This window comes from Crinia signifera, unplaced genomic scaffold, assembly GCF_055691185.1.
Source record: "Crinia signifera unplaced genomic scaffold, ASM5569118v1 HAP2_SCAFFOLD_151, whole genome shotgun sequence".
Classification (NCBI taxonomy): domain Eukaryota; kingdom Metazoa; phylum Chordata; class Amphibia; order Anura; family Myobatrachidae; genus Crinia; species Crinia signifera.
In genome coordinates this window covers 187,428-213,439 of record NW_028142044.1, presented here as the reverse complement: position 1 = coordinate 213,439, position 26,012 = coordinate 187,428, and the positions used below count along the sequence as shown (strand labels likewise).

Genomic DNA, 26,012 nt, shown 5'->3' with positions numbered 1-26,012 from the left:
TCACAGGATACAATGTTGCACTTGGCTCTGCTGTGCCCACAGTTTGAACTCTGTCTGCTCTGTAACCTGACTCCTGGAGGAGATTATTACAGGGGAGCCCAGGCAGTGAAGGAGTGGAACCCCAGACTGGCTTGATAAGCTCTCTGTGTCCCTCCACACATGTTAAGTCAGCATGACCTAACCAGCAATACATGGCCATATAGTACAGTGTAACACAGATTAAACTGACAGGCAGCTAAACTGTTAACAAACAATGCAGCATACAAGGGCAATGCAATTAATGGCACAAGGCTCCTTTCAGAGCACAGTACTGTACAGTGTCCCGAAGGAGGGGGACATGCCCAAATGACCCGGCAGTGAAGGAGTGGAACTCCGGGTAGCTGTGAGCTCCTCCGTGTCCCTCCTCACATGCAGCAGGCAGGCAGGAAGGGATCTCAGTGGCGGGAACTCTCTGTGTGATAAACACAGTTCCCTGCCTACTGTCCCCGGGTGGAGAGGCTGATGTGGGGGGAGCCTTCACCCCCTGCTGACAAATGGCCCCCAGGGAGGTGTCCACATGCGGCGCCGGCAAAAATGGTGGGGATCCAGCGCTACCGGGCAGCCCCGCATACCTGGCGCCGCTGCCCACAAACAGTTTCCCTGGTGGTCCAGCGGGAGCGGGTGGCGAACCAGCCGAACTGCTGCAGCCGCAATGCCCAGCAAGCGCAATCGCGCGCGCTCCCAGCGGGGAGCGTGTTACCTTTTGTCAGGTCCCCGGCGTCCGGTGGCGGCTGTGGCTCCCCAGTGCCCGGGGGTCGCTGCAGGTCCCCACCCTCGAGTGGCGATGCAGCTCCGGACCCGGGTGATGGAGCAGCAGCGCAGGTGTCTGTGCAGACCCCCAGTGCTGCTGCTCTGTCACTGACAGAAGTCAGTGTAAAAGAAAAATAAAATATAAAAATCAAGTTAGGCTGCTAAATAGCAGCCCCTCTAGTAGGTGCATCTGGCTCCTGCCAGCACCCGAAAAAACTGAGCTTCCAGGCCTGGAGGCGGGGTAGAGGGGGGGAGGAGCCCGGCTGCCTGGGAGGCAGTTCAAGTTTAACCTCTAGGGTGCTGGTGCTCTCCCATCTCCTTACTACCCACTGTAACGCTGTGGCCCCTGATGTCTCCCGAAGGAGAAATTAAGTATAAAAATACAGAAAAAGGGCCCAATCACCACACAATCTACATCCAATCGTTCGGAATTGGATCTAGATTGATGGGATCGGAGCCTTGTCGTCCTGGTGTGTACCCGGCTTAAGGAAGCCCCTCTCTATAGTGCTTGTTAGCTCCTGCTGAGTAGCTAGCCTAGGAAGCGGGGTAGAGGGGAGGAGCCTGGCCTAGGAGGTGGAGTAGAGGGGAGGAGCCAGGGCTGTGAGCAGCCAGAAGTTTAACCTTTCTGGCGCTGAAATTGGATCGTGACCTCACTCTCTACCCACTGTTATCCCTGTGGCCCCTGACATCTGACACAGAAGAGCACCAGTTCTCCTGGGATACACCGGTCAGCGGACAGAGAGCATTCGCCGCTTTACTTATAAAACAAGTTTTTTTAGGTTTTATTGATGAGTTTATACACTAAAAAAGTAATAAATACAATAAAAAGCAGTTATTGAGGCACTTACGCCCCTGGGCGCAGGTCGCCGCGGGGTTCAAATGTCTTCTGTGACCTGTAAGGCAGCCGTCTCTCTGCCACAGCATTAGATATACTTATACAATAGATCAGTAACATAAGCTATATAAAGAGATGGGGCAGGGGATGGAAGAACTGCCCCCACACAGGGCACACATTACAACTGCCCTACAGGGAATAAAACACTGCTAAAATGGAGAGACCAGAAAAATAAAAAACAGAAATTGAATACTTCATAATAACTGCACCCAAGTGGGAGCACGTACCGTCTGTGCTAGAGTATGTGCGTGTACAGAAGGTAAGTCGCTACAATTAGTGTCTCCAGGTTGGCACCGAGGATAATCACCCCACCCCACCCCCATCTCTGGAATCCCAGCCCAATGCCATGGGGAATAGCCAATGGGAACACAGTTTTGGTCATGGAGAAAGCCATGTGATAACGGGAATGTAGGGTGCCAACCACCCTAAGACCGCCAGCCTCTGCTCTAGTACGTGTGTTAATGACCCATCCAGGAGAAGGAACCACCTGGACTCCCTAATTAGCATCACATGACATCAACGAAGAACTCACTAGGGTTGCCCATGGCCATGTGGAAGGACTGGCGGCTGGCAGTCAGCTCCGGGGGGACAGAGGCAAGGTCACGTACCAGGGGAGGAGCTCCAGGCGGGACAGAGGAGGAAGGAGGACAAGACGACGGGGGTGGAAGGGGTGGTGGTGGCATCATCATAAGCATCATGGGGTTATAGGAGAGGGGGACACCTGGAGCCGGGTAGGAGTGAATAGACGGGGCGTGGTGGTGAGTACGGGACGATGTAGAGCGCTCGCTCGGGGGTCCGGCTTCTCCGCTTCGCCTCAAACCACTACGAGTGGAGTATTCAGACTCGCTACCGGATCCTGATTTAGAGTCTCCTCCGCCACCTGCAGAACGTTCCTCCTTCTGGACACCGCGACCACCATCGCTACGTGTAGAGCCACTGCTCCGGCTCCCTATGGCAGAAAGGAGAGGAGAAATTACCTCTCAGGCTCACCAGGTTATAGAGAGGCTAGTACATAGTGCCCTGGGCCCAACGCTCACCTTCACTGTGCTGGCTTCCTGCCGTCCCCAGGCCATAGCTGTAGGAAGACAGCTCGTGGTAGGCGGGCGGCTGTGTGCTGTAAGGATGAGGAGCTGGATACTGATAGGAGAAGGTGGGGAGCAGGGGCCACGGCGAGGCACCAGGTAAAGGAAGTGGAGCCAGAGTATCCTGATCAGAGGCACCGCTCGATCCATCATTATCATTCAGAGAGAGATTCGCCATATCTGTGAAGGAAAAAGCTTGATTACATCCTACGGTCTACGGGGAGAGGCCCAACAGCCACCAGTGACCCCGGAACTCACAGTTCTCACAGCCGGTAAGGTCCCCGAAGATGTAGTAACACTGCTCGGAAAACGTGATCTTGTTCACAGTATGACGGATGAATCCGGCCTTCAGCAAGTTACTGGCAAACTTTCTGGCCTCTCGACGGTCCTGGAAGCCCTCAACATGGTGGTACAGCCAGTCTACCACATCAGAGCCTAAAGGGGGCAATAACACACAATGCATTGCACCAGGATGCTAATACCCTACTCTCACTGTGCCGGTATGCCCCCGCTTCCAGGAACCCCACGGCTCTCCCCCCTACTCTCACTGTGCCGGGATGCCCCCGCTTCCAGAAACCCCAAGGCTCTCCCCCCTAGTCCCACTGTGCCGGGATGCCCCCGCTTCCAGGAACCCCACGGCTCTCCCCCCTAGTCCCACTGTGCCGGGATGCCCCCGCTTCCAGGAACCCCACGGCTCTCCCCCCTACTCTCACTGTGCCGGTATGCCCCTGCTTCCAGGAACCCCAAGGCTCTGCCCCCTAGTCCCACTGTGCCGGGATGCCCCCGCTTCCAGGAACCCCAAGGCTCTCCCCCCTACTCTCACTGTGCCGGGATGCCCCCGCTTCCAGGAACCCCACGGCTCTCCCCCCTACTCTCACTGTGCCGGTATGCCCCCGCTTCCAGAAACCCCAAGGCTCTCCCCCCTAGTCCCACTGTGCCGTGATGCCCCCGCTTCCAGGAACCCCAGGGCTCTCCCCCCTACTCTCACTGTGCCGGGATGCCCCCGCTTCCAGGAACCCCAGGGCTCTTCCCCCTACTCTCACTGTGCCGGGATGCCCCCGCTTCCAGGAACCCCAAGGCTCTCCCCCCTACTCTCACTGTGCCGGTATGCCCCCGCTTCCAGGGGACCCCACGGCTCTCCCCCCTACTCTCACTGTGCCGGGATGCCCCCCGCTTCCAGAAACCCCAAGGCTCTCCCCCCTACTCTCACTGTGCCGGTGTGCCCCCGCTTCCAGAAACCCCACGGCTCTCCCCCCTACTCTCACTGTGCCGGTATGCCACCGCTTCCAGGAACCCCATCCCCAGAGATCCGGCCAATGAGCGGGACATACACTCTCAAGACACTGGAGTACTTCCACTTTGTGTAACAATCAGTTGGCCATCTGCACATCCTGCTGTGATACGGGGGGAGTGGTATACAGGGAATCTCACCAAGGAAAGCATTGGGAATGGTGATCTTCAGCCACATACGGTCCCGCACTTCCAGCCCAGACTCCGGAGAGGCCATTACTTTCACCACGGATGCCAGGTCAGTATGCACGGAGAGACTGAAGAGAGACACTGGCGGGAGGGCGTGAGAGACTGCAAGGAGACAACAGGACTGAACAAGTGACCGGCCAACAGGCGGCGCGCACCAGAGCCGCAGGGACAGGCGGCGCGCACCAGAGCCGCAGGGACAGGCGGCGCGCACCAGAGCCGCAGGGACAGGCGGCGCGCACCAGAGCCGCAGGGACAGGCGGCGCGCACCAGAGCCGCAGGGACAGGCGGCGCGCACCAGAGCCGCAGGGACAGGCGGCGCGCACCAGAGCCGCAGGGACAGGCGGCGCGCACCAGAGCCGCAGGGACAGGCGGCGCGCACCAGAGCCGCAGGGACAGGCGGCGCGCACCAGAGCCGCAGGGACAGGCGACGCGCACCAGAGCCGCAGGGACAGGCGACGCGCACCAGAGCCGCAGGGACAGGCGGCGACATTACTAAGACTCACGCTCTGTCTCTGTCACCGATGTGCTGGAGGTCATACTACTCATGGAGGCGCTGCCAGGATACACCGGGAAGGACCCGCTCATGGCGGCAGAGTGAGACACCCAGGCAGCTGGATCAATGGGCTGGATAGGTTCATCTACAAGACAATAAGCGAACATTAGTGAGGACGGTGATGGTGATGTAGAAGGAGACAGGATAGGAGAGTAATAACGGGAGACCTCACACTCACTGCGGGGTAGAGTGAAGTAACCCTGGGGCGACGGATCCCAGCACTTCGCCACAGTCAGGATGATTGGTCTGCAAAAAAGGAACAGACATTAGCTGAGAAGTCTGCGCAGTATTCAGCTGCAGAGCACAGTGCACGGCTAGGGAAACACAAGTATCTTACAGGGTGCACTGAGAATCAATTACTTTCATAAAATGTAACCTTTATTTATTTCAAATATAAAAAGTCTCTTATCAGAAGGAGACTTTATGACCTTGTCTCAGAGTGAAATATTTAAAAGATAGATAAATGTGATAAAGAATGAAAAAAGATGTGTACAATAAATTTAAAATGAGAAGAAAAGGATGAACGTGTGTGTGTGTCCGCTTATTCCACGATTCTTGGCTTCAAGTAGCCTTCATTGTAAGTTGCTGCTGGTGTGTTGCAGTTTAGCCAGCAGTTATGTTGCCACTGGGGTTTGTAAGATTGTGGCCCTTATTCTGATTGACGCGGACTTTACCGCATTCTTACGGATCGCGTCTTTTCGCCGTCTGCGCATGCGTGGAGAACGCAACGCGCATGTGCCACGCCTAGACTCCGTACCAGTTCGGCAAAATCCCGTCCAAAACTGTTGCCCGCAATCAGTCGGGAAATATGGGCGTATTATGGGCGTCATGCGGAATGGCACATGGGCGTAGTTTCAAAGTGGGCAAAACGGGGCGGAAACATGGGCGGACACGGGGGAGTACACTTATGTTGGGGGGCGTACATTCGGAAACCACTCCGAATGCACGCGATCAAAAAGGGCAGAAATGTGCGGTGTCCACAAGTGTACTATTGCTTTGCGTACACCACTCGTTCATGCGGTAGGCGAACGTACGCCTAATGACTACAACCATTAACACCTGAACCCAATAGAATCTACTCCTTTACTCATTACTCACTAATAGGACGCTTGTCAGTGCTTTAATTGAAACCATTGCTGCTTCAAGGAACCCGTACTAAACACCCACATATGCTGTACTTGTCAGACACTTTCAAACTGCTAACAATGGACATGACAGAATATTAATACTAGCAATACACATGTGTATTCGACATGTTCCAAATAAGCAGTTTTTTATGAGGATAGGTAATTGAATAAGTGGGTCATGTGATGTATAGCAGAAGATACTTCATAGTGGGTTGTTTGGCGTAAATACTCCGCTTACGTGCGGTAGCACCGCTTGGCTCCCGTTCGGATGCGGTATTCCCGAGCATACTCTGTAATACTCTGTAATACCGTGCCGAATCGGAGTGTTTCTCCCGCACACGCATGGTTTGTATGTCGTCCGTAAACACGCCCTGTTCTTAAAGAGTGAGTCCGTCCGAATGCGGAGGACACGTGGGCGTTTCTACGGACGATGGCCGCACGCGGCAAAACACCGTGGCGTGCGGACCGCACCGTAAGAATGCGGGAATATCCGCACCGATCAGAATAAGGGCCTTAGTGATTAATACAGAGGCTTTCACTGTTACAGATCTTATATATCCAAGATTGTTCTTATTATATATCTATATATTACAGTGTCAGTATTCCTCTTGTAAAGCAACACTATGATGTTCAGTTTAATGTTGTTATATAGTCCCAACAGACTGGGTTAGGATTTGATATTTATCCGCGCTAAGGAGTATAGGGAGGACCCTTATAGGAGATATGTCCTGTATATACCCCGTATCCGTATTTGAGCGGCTTAACCGCCGGATCAGGTGCAGTCAGAGCTCAAATTAATTCTGTTATTGGACCTCTCCACTTTTATGGAATCAACTTTTCTCATGCAGCCTCTATATATCAATACAATGTTTATTACCCAGAAATTAGCGATCTCTTCGCCGGGATCAGAGTGGCTGTATTATTTAATGTGGATTTTTATGACAGTTGTAAACAGTCTAATAATTATGTGGTCCTCAAAGGTCCTAGAGTAGGTTATAATACTACTCTTATCAATCCCCTCCTTATTTTACACCCGGTAATGAGCGGTTTACCGCCGAGTGGCGCAGTAAAAATATGTACAATGTTTATTTCAATGTGTTTTTTCCAAAATCAAGTCGTTTTATTCACTGAACAATAAGTGCCTTAAACAGACACACAGTAACCATATGCCTCCCTTTGTGCTGTGCCCGCTAATGTGATTGCTTGATGCTTTTTAATAATTCTATGCGTAGCACACAATAACACTTTTCTTAGCACCCGCTGAGATCTGGGGGTCTATGTGTCTATGCACACAGTTCCCTCTCTCTCTGCAGGGATCGTGACAGTGTTTGAATAGGTCCCGGGTGATGCGATGTGCGTGTTCCCGGTACCTAATGGTAATTGTATAGGTGGCACACAGTGGTCTTCTAAGTACCCGCAGTTATCAGGGGGTCACTGCGTTCATACACACAGAGCCCTCCTTCTCTGCAGGGCTATCGGCCTCAATTCTCTGCGGTCGCTGTCTATCTGTGCAGGTCCCGGGTAACACAATATGCGTGCTCCCGGCGCTTGCTGCTCACTCATGCTACTGCAGGTTTCTATCACGAATATGCTTATCTACACATTCGCCTAACAAATACAATCACTATAGCGTTACTCACTAATCTATTCCCTATGTGGTGCAACATAGCTGACTAACAACACACAATCATCCTATTCTGGCTACCAACGATCGTTTCACTATCGCTTCCTCAAGGTATCCTACTGCTAGGTAATACTGGGGGTACTCAAGCACTATACCCTACAGACCAGGGTGCGCCGATAGGTAATACGGGGAGGGGGGAGCAGACCCCTTCCACTCTCTGCCTAACACTACACCCCAAAATCCCCTCTCCAGACCCCCGTGAGCCCCTGCCCACTCTACACCAGGGGTGGCCAAACCTGTCCTCAAGATCTACCAACAGTTCATGTTTTTCAGGCCACCTGTGGATCTATAGTAGGAATGAATGCAGCAGGTTTAAAAATGTGACAGTTAGTAATGACTACAGCTGCGCACCAGCTAGGTGACCTGGGGAATGTGACAGTTAGTAATGACTACAGATGTGCACCAGCTAGGTGATCTGGGGAATGTGGCAGTTAGTAATGACTACAGCTGTGCACCAGCTAGGTGACCTGGGGAATGTGACAGTTAGTAATGACTACAGCTGCGCACCAGCTAGGTGACCTGGGGAATGTGACAGTTAGTAATGACTACAGCTGCGCACCAGCTAGGTGACCTGGGGAATGTGACAGTTAGTAATGACTACAGCTGCGCACCAGCTAGGTGACCTGGGGAATGTGACAGTTAGTAATGACTACAGCTGCGCACCAGCTAGGTGACCTGGGGAATGTGACAGTTAGTAGTGACTACAGCTGTGCACCGGGGAATGTGACAGTTAGTAGTGACTACAGCTGTGCACCAGCTAGGTGACCTGGGGAATGTGACAGTTAGTAGTGACTACAGCTGTGCACCAGCTAGGTGACCTGGGGAATGTGACAGTTAGTAGTGACTACAGCTGTGCACCAGCTAGAGGATCTGGTGAATGTGGACCGTTGGTAGATCTTAAGGAACAGTTTGGCCACCCCCATGCTCTACACGCTCCTGAAGATGGTCCCACAATGAACACACACCCCTGCCCATCACTCACTGCCTAATCCCCCTCCAGACCCCCTCGCACCGACACCTGCGCCCAATCCCCCTCCAGACCCCCTCGCACCGACACCTGCGCCTAAACCCCCTGCCAGATCCCCTCGCACCGACACCTGCGCCCAATCCCCCTCCAGACCCCCTCGCACCGACACCTGCACCTAATCCCCCTCCAGATCCCCTCGCACCAACACCTGCACCTAATTCCCATCAAACCGACACCTGCGCCCAATCCCCCTGCCAAATCCCCTCGCACTGACACCTGCGCCTATTCCCCCTCCAGATCCCCTCGCACCGACACCTGCGCCTTATCCCCCTCCAGATCCCCTCGCACCAACACCTGCGCCTAATTCCCATCAAACCGACACCTGCGCCCAATCCCCTCGCACTGACACCTGCGCCTATTCCCCCTCCAGATCCCCTCGCACCAACACCTGCGCCTAATCCCCCTCCAGATCCCCTTGCTCAAACACTTGCACCTAATACCCCCTCCAGACCCCCTCGCACCGACACCTGCGCCTAATCCCCCTGCCAAATCCCCTCGCACTGACACCTGCGCCTATTCCCCCTCCAGATCCCCTCGCACCGACACCTGGGCCTTATCCCCCTCCAGATCCCCTCGCACCAACACCTGCGCCTAATTCCCATCAAACCGACACCTGCGCCCAATCCCCTCGCACTGACACCTGCGCCTATTCCCCCTCCAGATCCCCTCGCACCAACACCTGCGCCTAATTCCCATCAAACCGACACCTGCGCCCAATACCCTCGCACTGACACCTGCGCCTTATCCCCCTCCAGATCCCCTCGCACCAACACCTGCGCCTAATTCCCATCAAACCGACACCTGCGCCCAATCCCCTCGCACTGACACCTGCGCCTATTCCCCCTCCAGATCCCCTCGCACCGACACATGCGCCTTATCCCCCTCCAGATCCCCTCGCACCAACACCTGCGCCTAATCCCCCTCCAGATCCCCTCGCACCAACACCTAATCCCCCTCCAGATCCCCTCGCACCGACACCTGCGCCTAAAATTCCCATCAAACTGACACCTGCGCCCAATCCCCTCGCACTGACACCTGCGCCTATTCCCCCTCCAGATCCCCTCGCACCGACACCTGCGCCTTATCCCCCTCCAGATCCCCTCGCACCAACACCTGCGCCTAATTCCCATCAAACCGACACCTGCGCCCAATCCCCTCGCACTGACACCTGCGCCTATTCCCCCTCCAGATCCCCTCGCACCGACACCTGCGCCTTATCCCCCTCCAGATCCCCTCGCACCAACACCTGCGCCTAATCCCCCTCCAGATCCCCTCGCACCAACACCTAATCCCCCTCCAGATCCCCTCGCACCGACACCTGCGCCTATTCCCCCTCCAGATCCCCTCGCACCGACACCTGCGCCTTATCCCCCTCCAGATCCCCTCGCACCAACACCTGCGCCTTATCCCCCTCCAGATCCCCTCGCTCAAACACTTGCACCTAATACCCCCTCCAGACCCCCTCGCACCGACACCTGCGCCTGCGCCTAATCCCCCTCCAGATCCCCTTGCACGACACCTGCGCCTAAACCCCCTGCCAGATCCCCTCGCTCAGACACCTGCACCTAATCCCCCTCCAGACCCCCTCGCACCGACACCTGCGCCTAATCCCCCTCCAGACCCCCTCGCACCGACACCTGCGCCTAATCCCCCTCCAGATCCCCTCGCACCAACACCTGCGCCTAAACTCCCTGCCAGATCCCCTCACTCAGACACCTGCGCCTAATCCCCCTCCAGACCCCCTCGCACCGACACCTGCGCCTAATCCCCCTCCAGATCCCCTCGCACCAACACCTGCGCCTAAACTCCCTGCCAGACCCCCTCGCACCGACACCTGCGCCTAATCCCCCTCCAGACCCCCTCGCACCGACACCTGCGCCTAATCCCCCTCCAGATCCCCTCGCTCAGATACTTGCACCTAATACCCCTCCAGATCCCCTCGCACCGACACCTGCGCCTAATCCCCCTCCAGATCCCCTCGCACCAACACCTGCACCTAATACCCCCTCCAGATCCCCTCGCACCGACACCTGCGCCTATTCCCCCTCCAGATCCCCTCGCACCGACACCTGCGCCTAATCCCCCTGCCAGATCCCCTCGCACCGACACCTGCGCCTAATACCCCCTCCAGATCCCCTCGCACCGACACCTAATCCCCCTGCCAGATCCCCCTCGCACCGACACCTGCGCCTAATCCCCCTCCAGATCCCCTCGCACCGACACCTGCGCCTAATACCCCCTCCAGACCCCCTCGCACCGACACCTGCGCCTAATCCCCCTCCAGATCCCCTCGCACCGACACCTGCGCCTAATACCCCCTCCAGACCCCCTCGCACCGACACCTGCGCCTAATCCCCCTCCAGATCCCCTCGCACCGACACCTGCGCCTAATACCCCCTCCAGATCCCCTCGCTCAGACACCTGCGCCTAATCCCCCTCCAGATCCCCTCGCACCGACACCTGCGCCTAATCCCCCTCCAGATCCCCTCGCACGACACCTGCGCCTAATCCCCCTCCAGATCCCCTCGCACCGACACCTGCGCCCAATCCCCCTGCCAGACCCCCTCGCACCGACACCTGCGCCTAATACCCCCTCCAGATCCCCTCGCACCGACACCTGCGCCCAATCCCCCTGCCAGATCCCCTCACACCGACACCTGCGCCTAATCCCCCTCCAGACCCCCTCGCACCGACACCTGCGCCTAATCCCCCTCCAGATCCCCTCGCACCGACACCTGCGCCCAATCCCCCTGCCAGACCCCCTCGCACCGACACCTGCGCCTAATACCCCCTCCAGATCCCCTCGCACCGACACCTGCGCCCAATCCCCCTGCCAGATCCCCTCACACCGACACCTGTGCCTAATCCCCCTCCAGACCCCCTCGCACCGACACCTGCGCCTAATACCCCCTCCAGATCCCCTCGCACCGACACCTGCGCCCAATCCCCCTGCCAGATCCCCTCGCACCGACACCTGCACCCAATCCCCCTGCCAAATCCCCTCGCACTGACACCTGCGCCTATTCCCCCTCCAGATCCCCTCGCACCGACACCTGCGCCTTATCCCCCTCCAGATCCCCTCGCACCAACACCTGCGCCTAATTCCCATCAAACCGACACCTGCGCCCAATCCCCTCGCACTGACACCTGCGCCTATTCCCCCTCCAGATCCCCTCGCACCAACACCTGCGCCTAATCCCCCTCCAGATCCCCTTGCTCAAACACTTGCACCTAATACCCCCTCCAGACCCCCTCGCACCGACACCTGCGCCTAATCCCCCTGCCAAATCCCCTCGCACTGACACCTGCGCCTATTCCCCCTCCAGATCCCCTCACACCGACACCTGCGCCTTATCCCCCTCCAGATCCCCTCGCACCAACACCTGCGCCTAATTCCCATCAAACCGACACCTGCGCCCAATCCCCTCGCACTGACACCTGCGCCTATTCCCCCTCCAGATCCCCTCACACCGACACCTGGGCCTTATCCCCCTCCAGATCCCCTCGCACCAACACCTGCGCCTAATTCCCATCAAACCGACACCTGCGCCCAATCCCCTCGCACTGACACCTGCGCCTATTCCCCCTCCAGATCCCCTCGCACCGACACATGCGCCTTATCCCCCTCCAGATCCCCTCGCACCAACACCTGCGCCTAATCCCCCTCCAGATCCCCTCGCACCAACACCTAATCCCCCTCCAGATCCCCTCGCACCGACACCTGCGCCTAATTCCCATCAAACTGACACCTGCGCCCAATCCCCTCGCACTGACACCTGCGCCTATTCCCCCTCCAGATCCCCTCGCACCGACACCTGCGCCTTATCCCCCGCCAGATCCCCTCGCACCAACACCTGCGCCTAATTCCCATCAAACCGACACCTGCGCCCAATCCCCTCGCACTGACACCTGCGCCTATTCCCCCTCCAGATCCCCTCGCACCGACACCTGCGCCTTATCCCCCTCCAGATCCCCTCGCACCAACACCTGCGCCTAATCCCCCTCCAGATCCCCTCGCACCAACACCTAATCCCCCTCCAGATCCCCTCGCACTGACACCTGCGCCTATTCCCCCTCCAGATCCCCTCGCACCGACACCTGCGCCTTATCCCCCTCCAGATCCCCTCGCACCAACACCTGCGCCTTATCCCCCTCCAGATCCCCTCGCTCAAACACTTGCACCTAATACCCCCTCCAGACCCCCTCGCACCGACACCTGCGCCTGCGCCTAATCCCCCTCCAGATCCCCTTGCACGACACCTGCGCCTAAACCCCCTGCCAGATCCCCTCGCTCAGACACCTGCGCCTGCACCTAATCCCCCTCCAGACCCCCTTGCACCGACACCTGCTTCTAATCCCCCTCCAGACCCCCTCACACCGACACCTGCGCCTAATCCCCCTCCAGATCCCCTCGCACCAACACCTGCGCCTAAACTCCCTGCCAGATCCCCTCGCTCAGACACCTGCGCCTAATCCTCCTCCAGACCCCCTCGCACCGACACCTGCGCCTAATCCCCCTCCAGATCCCCTCGCACCAACACCTGCGCCTAAACTCCCTGCCAGACCCCCTCGCACCGACACCTGCGCCTAATCCCCCTCCAGACCCCCTCGCACCGACACCTGCGCCTAATCCCCCTCCAGATCCCCTCGCTCAGATACTTGCACCTAATACCCCTCCAGATCCCCTCGCACCGACACCTGCGCCTAATCCCCCTCCAGATCCCCTCGCACCAACACCTGCACCTAATACCCCCTCCAGATCCCCTCGCACCGACACCTGCGCCTATTCCCCCTCCAGATCCCCTCGCACCGACACCTGCGCCTAATCCCCCTGCCAGATCCCCTCGCACCGACACCTGCGCCTAATACCCCCTCCAGATCCCCTCGCACCGACACCTAATCCCCCTGCCAGATCCCCCTCGCACCGACACCTGCGCCTAATCCCCCTCCAGATCCCCTCGCTCAAACACTTGCACCTAATACCCCCTCCAGACCCCCTCGCACCGACACCTGCGCCTAATCCCCCTCCAGATCCCCTTGCACGACACCTGCGTCTAAACCCCCTGCCAGATCCCCTCGCTCAGACACCTGCGCCTGCACCTAATCCCCCTCCAGACCCCCTTGCACCGACACCTGCTTCTAATCCCCCTCCAGACCCCCTCGCACCGACACCTGCGCCTAATCCCCCTCCAGATCCCCTCGCACCAACACCTGCGCCTAAACTCCCTGCCAGATCCCCTCGCTCAGACACCTGCGCCTAATCCCCCTCCAGACCCCCTCGCACCGACACCTGCTTCTAATCCCCCTCCAGACCCCCTCGCACCGACACCTGCGCCTAATCCCCCTCCAGATCCCCTCGCACCAACACCTGCGCCTAAACTCCCTGCCAGATCCCCTCGCTCAGACACCTGCGCCTAATCCCCCTCCAGACCCCCTCGCACCGACACCTGCGCCTATTCCCCCTCCAGATCCCCTCGCACCGACACCTGCGCCTAATCCCCCTGCCAGATCCCCTCGCACCGACACCTGCGCCTAATACCCCCTCCAGATCCCCTCGCACCGACACCTAATCCCCCTGCCAGATCCCCCTCGCACCGACACCTGCGCCTAATCCCCCTCCAGATCCCCTCGCTCAAACACTTGCACCTAATACCCCCTCCAGACCCCCTCGCACCGACACCTGCGCCTAATCCCCCTCCAGATCCCCTTGCACGACACCTGCGCCTAAACCCCCTGCCAGATCCCCTCGCTCAGACACCTGCGCCTGCACCTAATCCCCCTCCAGACCCCCTTGCACCGACACCTGCTTCTAATCCCCCTCCAGACCCCCTCGCACCGACACCTGCGCCTAATCCCCCTCCAGATCCCCTCGCACCAACACCTGCGCCTAAACTCCCTGCCAGATCCCCTCGCTCAGACACCTGCGCCTAATCCCCCTCCAGACCCCCTCGCACCGACACCTGCGCCTAATCCCCCTCCAGATCCCCTCGCACCAACACCTGCGCCTAAACTCCCTGCCAGACCCCCTCGCACCGACACCTGCGCCTAATCCCCCTCCAGACCCCCTCGCACCGACACCTGCGCCTAATCCCCCTCCAGATCCCCTCGCTCAGATACTTGCACCTAATACCCCTCCAGATCCCCTCGCACCGACACCTGCGCCTAATCCCCCTCCAGATCCCCTCGCACCAACACCTGCACCTAATACCCCCTCCAGATCCCCTCGCACCGACACCTGCGCCTATTCCCCCTCCAGATCCCCTCGCACCGACACCTGCGCCTAATCCCCCTGCCAGATCCCCTCGCACCGACACCTGCGCCTAATACCCCCTCCAGATCCCCTCGCACCGACACCTAATCCCCCTGCCAGATCCCCCTCGCACCGACACCTGCGCCTAATCCCCCTCCAGATCCCCTCGCACCGACACCTGCGCCTAATACCCCCTCCAGACCCCCTCGCACCGACACCTGCGCCTAATCCCCCTCCAGATCCCCTCGCACCGACACCTGCGCCTAATACCCCCTCCAGATCCCCTCGCTCAGACACCTGCGCCTAATCCCCCTCCAGATCCCCTCGCACCGACACCTGCACCTAATCCCCCTCCAGATCCCCTCGCACGACACCTGCGCCTAATCCCCCTCCAGATCCCCTCGCACCGACACCTGCGCCCAATCCCCCTGCCAGACCCCCTCGCACCGACACCTGCGCCTAATACCCCCTCCAGATCCCCTCGCACCGACACCTGCGCCTAATCCCCCTCCAGATCCCCTCGCACCGACACCTGCGCCCAATCCCCCTGCCAGACCCCCTCGCACCGACACCTGCGCCTAATACCCCTCCAGATCTCCTCGCACCGACACCTGCGCCTATTCCCCCTCCAGATCCCCTCGCACCGACACCTGCGCCTATTCCCCCTCCAGATCCCCTCGCACCGACACCTGCGCCTATTCCCCCTCCAGATCCCCTCGTACCGACACCTGCGCCCAATCCCCCTGCCAGATCCCCTCACACCGACACCTGCGCCTAATCCCCCTCCAGACCCCCTCGCACCGACACCTGCGCCTAATCCCCCCTCGCACCGACACCTGCGCCTAATCCCCCCTCGCACCGACACCTGCGCCTATTCCCCCTCCAGATCCCCTCGCACCGACACCTGCGCCCAATCCCCCTGCCAGATCCCCTCGCACCGACACCTGCGCCTAATCCCCCCTCGCACCGACACCTGCGCCTAATCCCCCCTCGCACCGACACCTGCGCCTATTCCCCCTCCAGATCCTCTCGCACCGACACCTGCGCCTAATCCCCCTCCAGATCCCCTCGCACCGACACCTGCGCCACGCTGCTTTCCTTCCGTACCCCGGTTTATGGACGATGTCTCGCAGAACTCTCACAGCATCATCGTTGCTCATGTTCTCAAAGTTTATATCATTCACCTGGAAAAGGAAAGGAGGAAAAGATCAGCAACTACCCTACTACATGGGGCCAGAACAGTTACCACCCCATGGTGCACCGACCTGAAGCAACATGTCCCCCGGCTCAATCCGTCCATCAGCGGCTACGGCTCCACCCTTCATTATAGACCCAATGTAAATCCCCCCATCTCCGCGCTCATTGCTCTGTCCCACGATGGAGATTCCAAGGAAGTTATACTTCTCTGCAAATAGAACAAAGGATCTATAGTAAGAAGGGGCCACAGGCTGCAGGGAGAGGGGCCACATGTCAGGGGACCAGGGACCCGGTTATACTGACAGGGAGACTGCCACAAGAGGGGGGGGGGACAGACCAGAGACCCCGTTATACTGACCGGGAAACTGTCACATGAGAGAGGGGACCAGAGACCCCGTTATACTGACCGGGAGACTGTCACATGTGAGAGGGGGGACCAGAGACCCCGTTATACTGACCGGGAGACTGTCACATGTGAGAGGGGACCAGAGACCCCGTTATACTGACCGGGAGACTGTCACATGTGAGAGGGGACCAGAGACCCCGTTACACTGACCGGGAGACTGTCACATGTGAGAGGGGACCAGAGACCCCGTTATACTGACCGGGAGACTGTCACATGTGAGAGGGGACCAGAGACCCCGTTACACTGACCGGGAGACTGTCACATGTGAGAGGGGACCAGAGACCCCGTTACACTGACCGGGAGACTGTCACATGTGAGAGGGGACCAGAGACCCCGTTACACTGACCGGGAGACTGTCACATGAGAGAGGGGACCAGAGACCCCGTTACACTGACCGGGAGACTGTCACATGTGAGAGGGGACCAGAGACCCCGTTACACTGACCGGGAGACTGTCACATGTGAGAGGGGACCAGAGACCCCGTTATACTGACCGGGAGACTGTCACATGTGAGAGGGGACCAGAGACCCCGTTATACTGACCGGGAGACTGTCACATGTGAGAGGGGACCAGAGACCCCGTTATACTGACCGGGAGACTGTCACATGTGAGAGAGGACCAGAGACCCCGTTATACTGACCGGGAGACTGTCACATGTGAGAGGGGACCAGAGACCCCGTTACACTGACCGGGAGACTGTCACATGTGAGAGGGGACCAGAGACCCCGTTATACTGACCAGGAGACTGTCACATGTGAGAGGGGACCAGAGACCCCGTTATACTGACCGGGAGACTGTCACATGTGAGAGAGAGGACCAGAGACCCCGTTATACTGACCGGGAGACTGTCACATGTGAGAGGACCAGAGACCCCGTTATACTGACCGGGAGACTGTCACATGTGAGAGGACCAGAGACCCCGTTACACTGACCGGGAGACTGTCACATGTGAGAGGGGACCAGAGACCCCGTTATACTGACCGGGAGACTGTCACATGTGAGAGGGGACCAGAGACCCCGTTACACCGACCGGGAGACTGTCACATGTGAGAGGGGACCAGAGACCCCGTTATACTGACCGGGAGACTGTCACATGTGAGAGGGGACCAGAGACCCCGTTATACTGACCGGGAGACTGTCACATGAGAGAGAGGACCAGAGACCCCGTTATACTGACCGGGAGACTGTCACATGTGAGAGGGGACCAGAGACCCCGTTACACTGACCGGGAGACTGTCACATGAGAGAGAGGACCAGAGACCCCGTTACACTGACCGGGAGACTGTCACATGAGAGAGAGGACCAGAGACCCCGTTATACTGACCGGGAGACTGTCACATGTGAGAGGACCAGAGACCCCGTTATACTGACCGGGAGACTGTCACATGTGAGAGGGGACCAGAGACCCCGTTACACTGACCGGGAGACTGTCACATGTGAGAGAGGACCAGAGACCCCGTTATACTGACCGGGAGACTGTCACATGTGAGAGAGGACCAGAGACCCCGTTACACTGACCGGGAGACTGTCACATGAGAGAGAGGGGACCAGAGACCCCGTTACACTGACCGGGAGACTGTCACATGTGAGAGGACCAGAGACCCCGTTATACTGACCGGGAGACTGTCACATGTGAGAGGACCAGAGACCCCGTTATACTGACCGGGAGACTGTCACATGTGAGAGGACCAGAGACCCCGTTACACTGACCGGGAGACTGTCACATGTGAGAGGGGACCAGAGACCCCGTTATACTGACCGGGAGACTGTCACATGTGAGAGGGGACCAGAGACCCCGTTACACCGACCGGGAGACTGTCACATGTGAGAGGGGACCAGAGACCCCGTTATACTGACCGGGAGACTGTCACATGTGAGAGGGGACCAGAGACCCCGTTATACTGACCGGGAGACTGTCACATGTGAGAGGGGACCAGAGACCCCGTTACACTGACCGGGAGACTGTCACATGTGAGAGGGGACCAGAGACCCCGTTACACTGACCGGGAGACTGTCACATGTGAGAGGGGACCAGAGACCCCGTTACACTGACCGGGAGACTGTCACATGTGAGAGGACCAGAGACCCCGTTATACTGACCGGGAGACTGTCACATGTGAGAGGGGACCAGAGACCCCGTTATACTGACCGGGAGACTGTCACATGTGAGAGGGGACCAGAGACCCCGTTACACTGACCGGGAGACTGTCACATGTGAGAGGGGACCAGAGACCCCGTTATACTGACCGGGAGACTGTCACATGTGAGAGGACCAGAGACCCCGTTATACTGACCGGGAGACCGTCACATGTGAGAGGGGACCAGAGACCCCGTTACACTGACCGGGAGACTGTCACATGTGAGAGGGGACCAGAGACCCCGTTACACTGACCGGGAGACTGTCACATGTGAGAGGGGACCAGAGACCCCGATACACTGACCGGGAGACTGTCACATGTGAGAGAGGGGACCAGAGACCCCGTTACACTGACCGGGAGACTGTCACATGTGAGAGGGGACCAGAGACCCCGTTACACTGACCGGGAGACTGTCACATGTGAGAGGGGACCAGAGACCCCGTTACACTGACCGGGAGACTGTCACATGTGAGAGGACCAGAGACCCCGTTATACTGACCGGGAGACCGTCACATGTGAGAGAGGACCAGAGACCCCGTTACACTGACCGGGAGACTGTCACATGTGAGGGGACCAGAGACCCCGTTACACTGACCGGGAGACTGTCACATGTGAGAGGGGACCAGAGACCCCGTTATACTGACCGGGAGACTGTCACATGTGAGAGAGGACCAGAGACCCCGTTACACTGACCGGGAGACCGTCACATGTGAGAGAGGACCAGAGACCCCGTTACACTGACCGGGAGACTGTCACATGTGAGAGGGGACCAGAGACCCCGTTATACTGACCGGGAGACTGTCACATGAGAGAGAGGACCAGAGACCCCGTTATACTGACCGGGAGACTGTCACATGTGTGAGGACCAGAGACCCCGTTACACTGACCGGGAGACTGTCACATGTGAGAGGGGACCAGAGACCCCGTTATACTGACCGGGAGACTGTCACATGTGAGAGGACCAGAGACCCCGTTATACTGACCGGGAGACTGTCACATGTGAGAGGACCAGAGACCCCGTTATACTGACCGGGAGACTGTCACATGTGAGAGAGGACCAGAGACCCCGTTACACTGACCGGGAGACTGTCACATGTGAGAGGGGACCAGAGACCCCGTTACACTGACCGGGAGACTGTCACATGTGAGAGGGGACCAGAGACCCCGTTATACTGACCGGGAGACTGTCACATGTGAGAGGGGACCAGAGACCCCGTTACACTGACCGGGAGACTGTCACATGTGAGAGGGGACCAGAGACCCCGTTATACTGACCGGGAGACTGTCACATGTGAGAGGACCAGAGACCCCGTTATACTGACCGGGAGACTGTCACATGTGAGAGGACCAGAGACCCCGTTACACTGACCGGGAGACTGTCACATGTGAGAGGGGACCAGAGACCCCGTTATACTGACCGGGAGACTGTCACATGTGAGAGGGGACCAGAGACCCTGTTATACTGACCGGGAGACTGTCACATGTGAGGGGGGGGGGGACCAGAGACCCCGTTATACTGACCGGGAGACTGTCACATGTGAGAGAGGACCAGAGACCCCGTTATACTGACCGGGAGACTGTCACATGTGAGAGGGGACCAGAGACCCCGTTATACTGACCGGGAGACTGTCACATGAGAGAGAGGACCAGAGACCCCGTTATACTGACCGGGAGACTGTCACATGTGAGAGGGGACCAGAGACCCCGCTACACTGACCGGGAGACTGTCACATGTGAGAGGGGACCAGAGACCCCGTTACACTGACCGGGAGACTGTCACATGTGAGAGGGGACCAGAGACCCCGTTATACTGACCGGGAGACTGTCACATGTGAGAGGGGACCAGAGACCCCGTTATACTGACCGGGAGACTGTCACATGTGAGAGGGGACCAGAGACCCCGTTACACTGACCGGGAGACTGTCACATGTGAGAGGGGACCAGAGACCCCGTTACACTGACCGGGAGACTGTCACGTGTGAGGGGGGGGGGGACCAGAGACCCCGTTACACTGACCGGGAGACTGTCACATGTGAGAGGGGACCAGAGACCCCGTTACACTGACCGGGAGACTGTCACATGTGAGAGGGGACCAGAGACCCCGTTACACTGACCGGGAGACTGTCACGTGTGAGAGGGGGACCAGAGACCCCGTTATACTGACCGGGAGACTGTCACGTGTGAGAGGGGACCAGAGACCCCGTTATACTGACCGGGAGACTGTCACATGTGAGAGGGGACCAGAGACCCCGCTATACTGACCGGGAGACTGTCACATGTGAGGGGGGGACCAGAGACCCCGTTATACTGACCGGGAGACTGTCACGTGTGAGAGGGGACCAGAGACCCCGCTATACCGACCGGGAGACTGTCACATGTGAGAGGACCAGAGACCCCGTTATACTGACCGGGGGACTGTCACATGAGAGAGGGGACCAGATACCCCGCTATACATGTAACCCACTAGGCGATACCTCATTTACCCACTGATGTGCTCACGTATGACATCCCCTGAGGACAATGACACGGGCAGTGATGTCACACACAGAACTCACCCATGTTTAGTGTAACCGTGATGATATTCAGGGACATGGTGGAGTCTGTGACGCTGCTGAAAGACGAGGTCTACAGAGATAAGACAACAACAGTATTACTAGTTACACCTCATTACCCCCCACAGGGCCCCCGGGGAACGTCTGCTCACCCTCTCCAGGCGCGGTGGTCTCTGTTTGCGCCTGCGGCGGTGGCGTTTCAGTAGGCGCGATGCGCTACTCTGCTCCGTAGAGCTGCTGAACCTGTTGGAGGTAATATGAGTACACTAGTAAGTCTGCTACCTTGTGATTGCCTCTGTGTTCTGTGCGTGTGATAGAGATGTAGTGTCACTCGCTGTGTTCGGTCACACATGGACACTAGACGTTTCCCGCTGAGCTCGCCACCCTATTATAGTCTCCCTCCACGCCGTAGGGTATGGCAGGGCATGAAATACTGACTGTCGCTACGTCGGCTCAAAAAAACAACAACTCATGTCGACCTATGTCATGTGTCGACCTTAATAGGGTGGCCCTAATGACTGAATACCGGTACATGGGTCATTCCCGAGACAGACACATACAGAGACAGGAAGGCCGACATACAGCTGGAGCGAGACGTATCTGTGCAGCTATCGGCGTGCCGAGGCGGGACACTGCAGAGACCGGGGCGGAAGGAAACAGACCGCCACACCCCACACAGAGACCGGGGTGGGAGGAAACAGACCGACAGACCCCACACAGAGACAGGGGCGGGAGGAAAAAGACCGACACACCCCACACAGAGACCGGGGCGGGAGGAAACAGACTGACACACCTCACACAGAGACCGGGGTGGGAGGAAACAGACCGACACACCCCACACAGAGACCGGGGCGGGAGGAAACAGACCGACACACCTCACACAGAGACCGGGGCGGGAGGAAACACACCTCACACAGAGACCGGGGCGGGAGGAAACAGACCGCCACACCCCACACAGAGACCGGGGCGGGAGGAAACAGACCGACACACCTCACACAGAGACCGGGGCGGGAGGAAACAGACCGACACACCTCACACAGAGACAGGGGCGGGAGGAAACAGACCGACACACCCCACACAGAGACAGGGGCGGGAGGAAACAGACCGACACACCTCACACAGAGACCGGGGCGGGAGGAAACAGACCGACACAACTCACACAGAGACCGGGGCGGGAGGAAACAGACCGACACACCCCACACAGAGACAGGGGCGGGAGGAAACAGACTGACACACCTCACACAGAGACCGGGGCGGGAGGAAACACACCTCACACAGAGACCGGGGCGGGAGGAAACAGACCGCCACACCCCACACAGAGACCGGGGCGGGAGGAAACAGACCGCCACACCCCACACAGAGACCGGGGCGGGAGGAAACAGACCGCCACACCCCACACAGAGACCGGGGCGGGAGGAAACAGACCGACACACCCCACACAGAGACCGGGGCGGGAGGAAACAGACCGACACACCCCACACAGAGACCGGGGCGGGAGGAAACAGACCGACACAACTCACACAGAGACCGGGGCGGGAGGAAACAGACCGCCACACCCCACACAGAGACCGGGGCGGGAGGAAACACACCTCACACAGAGACCGGGGCGGGAGGAAACAGACCGCCACACCCCACACAGAGACCGGGGCGGGAGGAAACAGACCGCCACACCCCACACAGAGACCGGGGCGGGAGGAAACAGACCGACACACCCCACACAGAGACAGGGGCGGGAGGAAACAGACCGCCACACCCCACACAGAGACCGGGGCGGGAGGAAACAGACCGACACACCCCACACACGCACAGAGACCGGGGCAGGAGGAAACAGACGGACACACCCCACACAGAGACCGGGGCGGGAGGAAACAGACCGCCACACCCCACACAGAGACCGGGGCGGGAGGAAACAGACCGACACACCCCACACAGAGACAGGGGCGGGAGGAAACAGACCGCCACACCCCACACAGAGACCGGGGCGGGAGGAAACAGACTGACACACCTCACACAGAGACCGGGGCGGGAGGAAACAGACCGCCACACCCCACACAGAGACCGGGGCGGGAGGAAACAGACCGCCACACCCCACACAGAGACCGGGGCGGGAGGAAACAGACCGACACACCCCACACAGAGACAGGGGCGGGAGGAAACAGACCGCCACACCCCACACAGAGACCGGGGCGGGAGGAAACAGACCGCCACACCCCACACAGAGACCGGGGCGGGAGGAAACAGACCGCCACACCCCACACAGAGACCGGGGTGGGAGGAAACAGACCGACAGACCCCACACAGAGACAGGGGCGGGAGGAAAAAGACCGACACACCCCACACAGAGACCGGGGCGGGAGGAAACAGACTGACACACCTCACACAGAGACCGGGGTGGGAGGAAACAGACCGACACACCCCACACAGAGACCGGGGCGGGAGGAAACAGACCGACACACCTCACACAGAGACCGGGGCGGGAGGAAACACACCTCACACAGAGACCGGGGCGGGAGGAAACAGACCGCCACACCCCACACAGAGACCGGGGCGGGAGGAAACAGACCGACACACCTCACACAGAGACAGGGGCGGGAGGAAACACACCGACACACCCCACACAGAGACAGGGGCGGGAGGAAACAGACCGACACACCTCACACAGAGACCGGGGCGGGAGGAAACAGACCGACACAACTCACACAGAGACCGGGGCGGGAGGAAACAGACCGACACACCCCACACAGAGACAGGGGCGGGAGGAAACAGACTGACACACCTCACACAGAGACCGGGGCGGGAGGAAACACACCTCACACAGAGACCGGGGCGGGAGGAAACAGACCGCCACACCCCACACAGAGACCGGGGCGGGAGGAAACAGACCGCCACACCCCACACAGAGACCGGGGCGGGAGGAAACAGACCGACACACCCCACACAGAGACCGGGGCGGGAGGAAACAGACCGACACACCTCACACAGAGACCGGGGCGGGAGGAAACAGACCGCCACACCCCACACAGAGACCGGGGCGGGAGGAAACACACCTCACACAGAGACCGGGGCGGGAGGAAACAGACCGCCACACCCCACACAGAGACCGGGGCGGGAGGAAACAGACCGCCACACCCCACACAGAGACCGGGGCGGGAGGAAACAGACCGACACACCCCACACAGAGACCGGGGCGGGAGGAAACAGACCGACACACCTCACACAGAGACCGGGGCGGGAGGAAACAGACCGACACAACTCACACAGAGACCGGGGCGGGAGGAAACAGACCGCCACACCCCACACAGAGACCGGGGCGGGAGGAAACACACCTCACACAGAGACCGGGGCGGGAGGAAACAGACCGCCACACCCCACACAGAGACCGGGGCGGGAGGAAACAGACCGCCACACCCCACACAGAGACCGGGGCGGGAGGAAACAGACCGACACACCCCACACAGAGACAGGGGCGGGAGGAAACAGACCGCCACACCCCACACAGAGACCGGGGCGGGAGGAAACAGACCGACACACCCCACACACGCACAGAGACCGGGGCAGGAGGAAACAGACGGACACACCCCACACAGAGACCGGGGCGGGAGGAAACAGACCGCCACACCCCACACAGAGACCGGGGCGGGAGGAAACAGACCGACACACCCCACACAGAGACAGGGGCGGGAGGAAACAGACCGCCACACCCCACACAGAGACCGGGGCGGGAGGAAACAGACTGACACACCTCACACAGAGACCGGGGCGGGAGGAAACAGACCGCCACACCCCACACAGAGACCGGGGCGGGAGGAAACAGACCGCCACACCCCACACAGAGACCGGGGCGGGAGGAAACAGACCGACACACCCCACACAGAGACAGGGGCGGGAGGAAACAGACCGCCACACCCCACACAGAGACCGGGGCGGGAGGAAACAGACTGACACACCTCACACAGAGACCGGGGCGGGAGGAAACACACCTCACACAGAGACCGGGGCGGGAGGAAACAGACCGCCACACCCCACACAGAGACCGGGGCGGGAGGAAACAGACCGCCACACCCCACACAGAGACCGGGGCGGGAGGAAACAGACCGACACACCCCACACAGAGACCGGGGCGGGAGGAAACAGACCGACACACCTCACACAGAGACCGGGGCGGGAGGAAACAGACCGCCACACCCCACACAGAGACCGGGGCGGGAGGAAACACACCTCACACAGAGACCGGGGCGGGAGGAAACAGACCGCCACACCCCACACAGAGACCGGGGCGGGAGGAAACAGACCGCCACACCCCACACAGAGACCGGGGCGGGAGGAAACAGACCGCCACACCCCACACAGAGACCGGGGCGGGAGGAAACAGACCGACACACCCCACACACGCACAGAGACCGGGGCAGGAGGAAACAGACGGACACACCCCACACAGAGACCGGGGCGGGAGGAAACAGACCGCCACACCCCACACAGAGACAGGGGCGGGAGGAAACAGACCGACACACCTCACACAGAGACCGGGGCGGGAGGAAACAGACCGACACACCCCACACAGAGACAGGGGCGGGAGGAAACAGACCGCCACACCTCACACAGAGACCGGGGCGGGAGGAAACAGACCGACACACCTCACACAGAGACAGGGGCGGGAGGAAACAGACCGCCACACCCCACACACGCACAGAGACCGGGGCGGGAGGAAACAGACCGCCACACCCCACACACGCACAGAGACAGGGGTGGGAGGAAACAGACCGCCACACCTCACACCCCACACAGAGACAGGGGCAGGAGGAAACTGACCGCCACACCCCACACACGCACAGA

General features: G+C 59.2%; 1 protein-coding gene across 2 annotated transcripts in view; it reads right to left on the bottom strand.

Annotated features, from left to right (window-relative positions):
- Window positions 1-1,555: 1,555 nt before the first annotated feature.
- Window positions 1,556-26,012, bottom strand: part of DVL2 (dishevelled segment polarity protein 2) — a 47,839-nt gene continuing 23,382 nt past the window's right edge. The window contains exons 6-15 of one of the 2 annotated variants that reach the window (XM_083167986.1): window positions 21,332-21,422; window positions 21,183-21,252; window positions 16,152-16,291; window positions 15,994-16,070; window positions 4,971-5,044; window positions 4,749-4,883; window positions 4,198-4,347; window positions 3,025-3,201; window positions 2,722-2,946; window positions 1,556-2,633 (exon numbers count right to left, since the gene is read on the bottom strand). In XM_083167986.1, the coding sequence (XP_083024112.1) occupies window positions 2,191-2,633; window positions 2,722-2,946; window positions 3,025-3,201; window positions 4,198-4,347; window positions 4,749-4,883; window positions 4,971-5,044; window positions 15,994-16,070; window positions 16,152-16,291; window positions 21,183-21,252; window positions 21,332-21,422 (1,582 nt within the window). In that variant the 3' untranslated portion in view covers window positions 1,556-2,190. The remainder of the gene's footprint in view (window positions 2,634-2,721; window positions 2,947-3,024; window positions 3,202-4,197; window positions 4,348-4,748; window positions 4,884-4,970; window positions 5,045-15,993; window positions 16,071-16,151; window positions 16,292-21,182; window positions 21,253-21,331; window positions 21,423-26,012) is intronic. The other variant, XM_083167987.1, reaches the window with a different exon arrangement.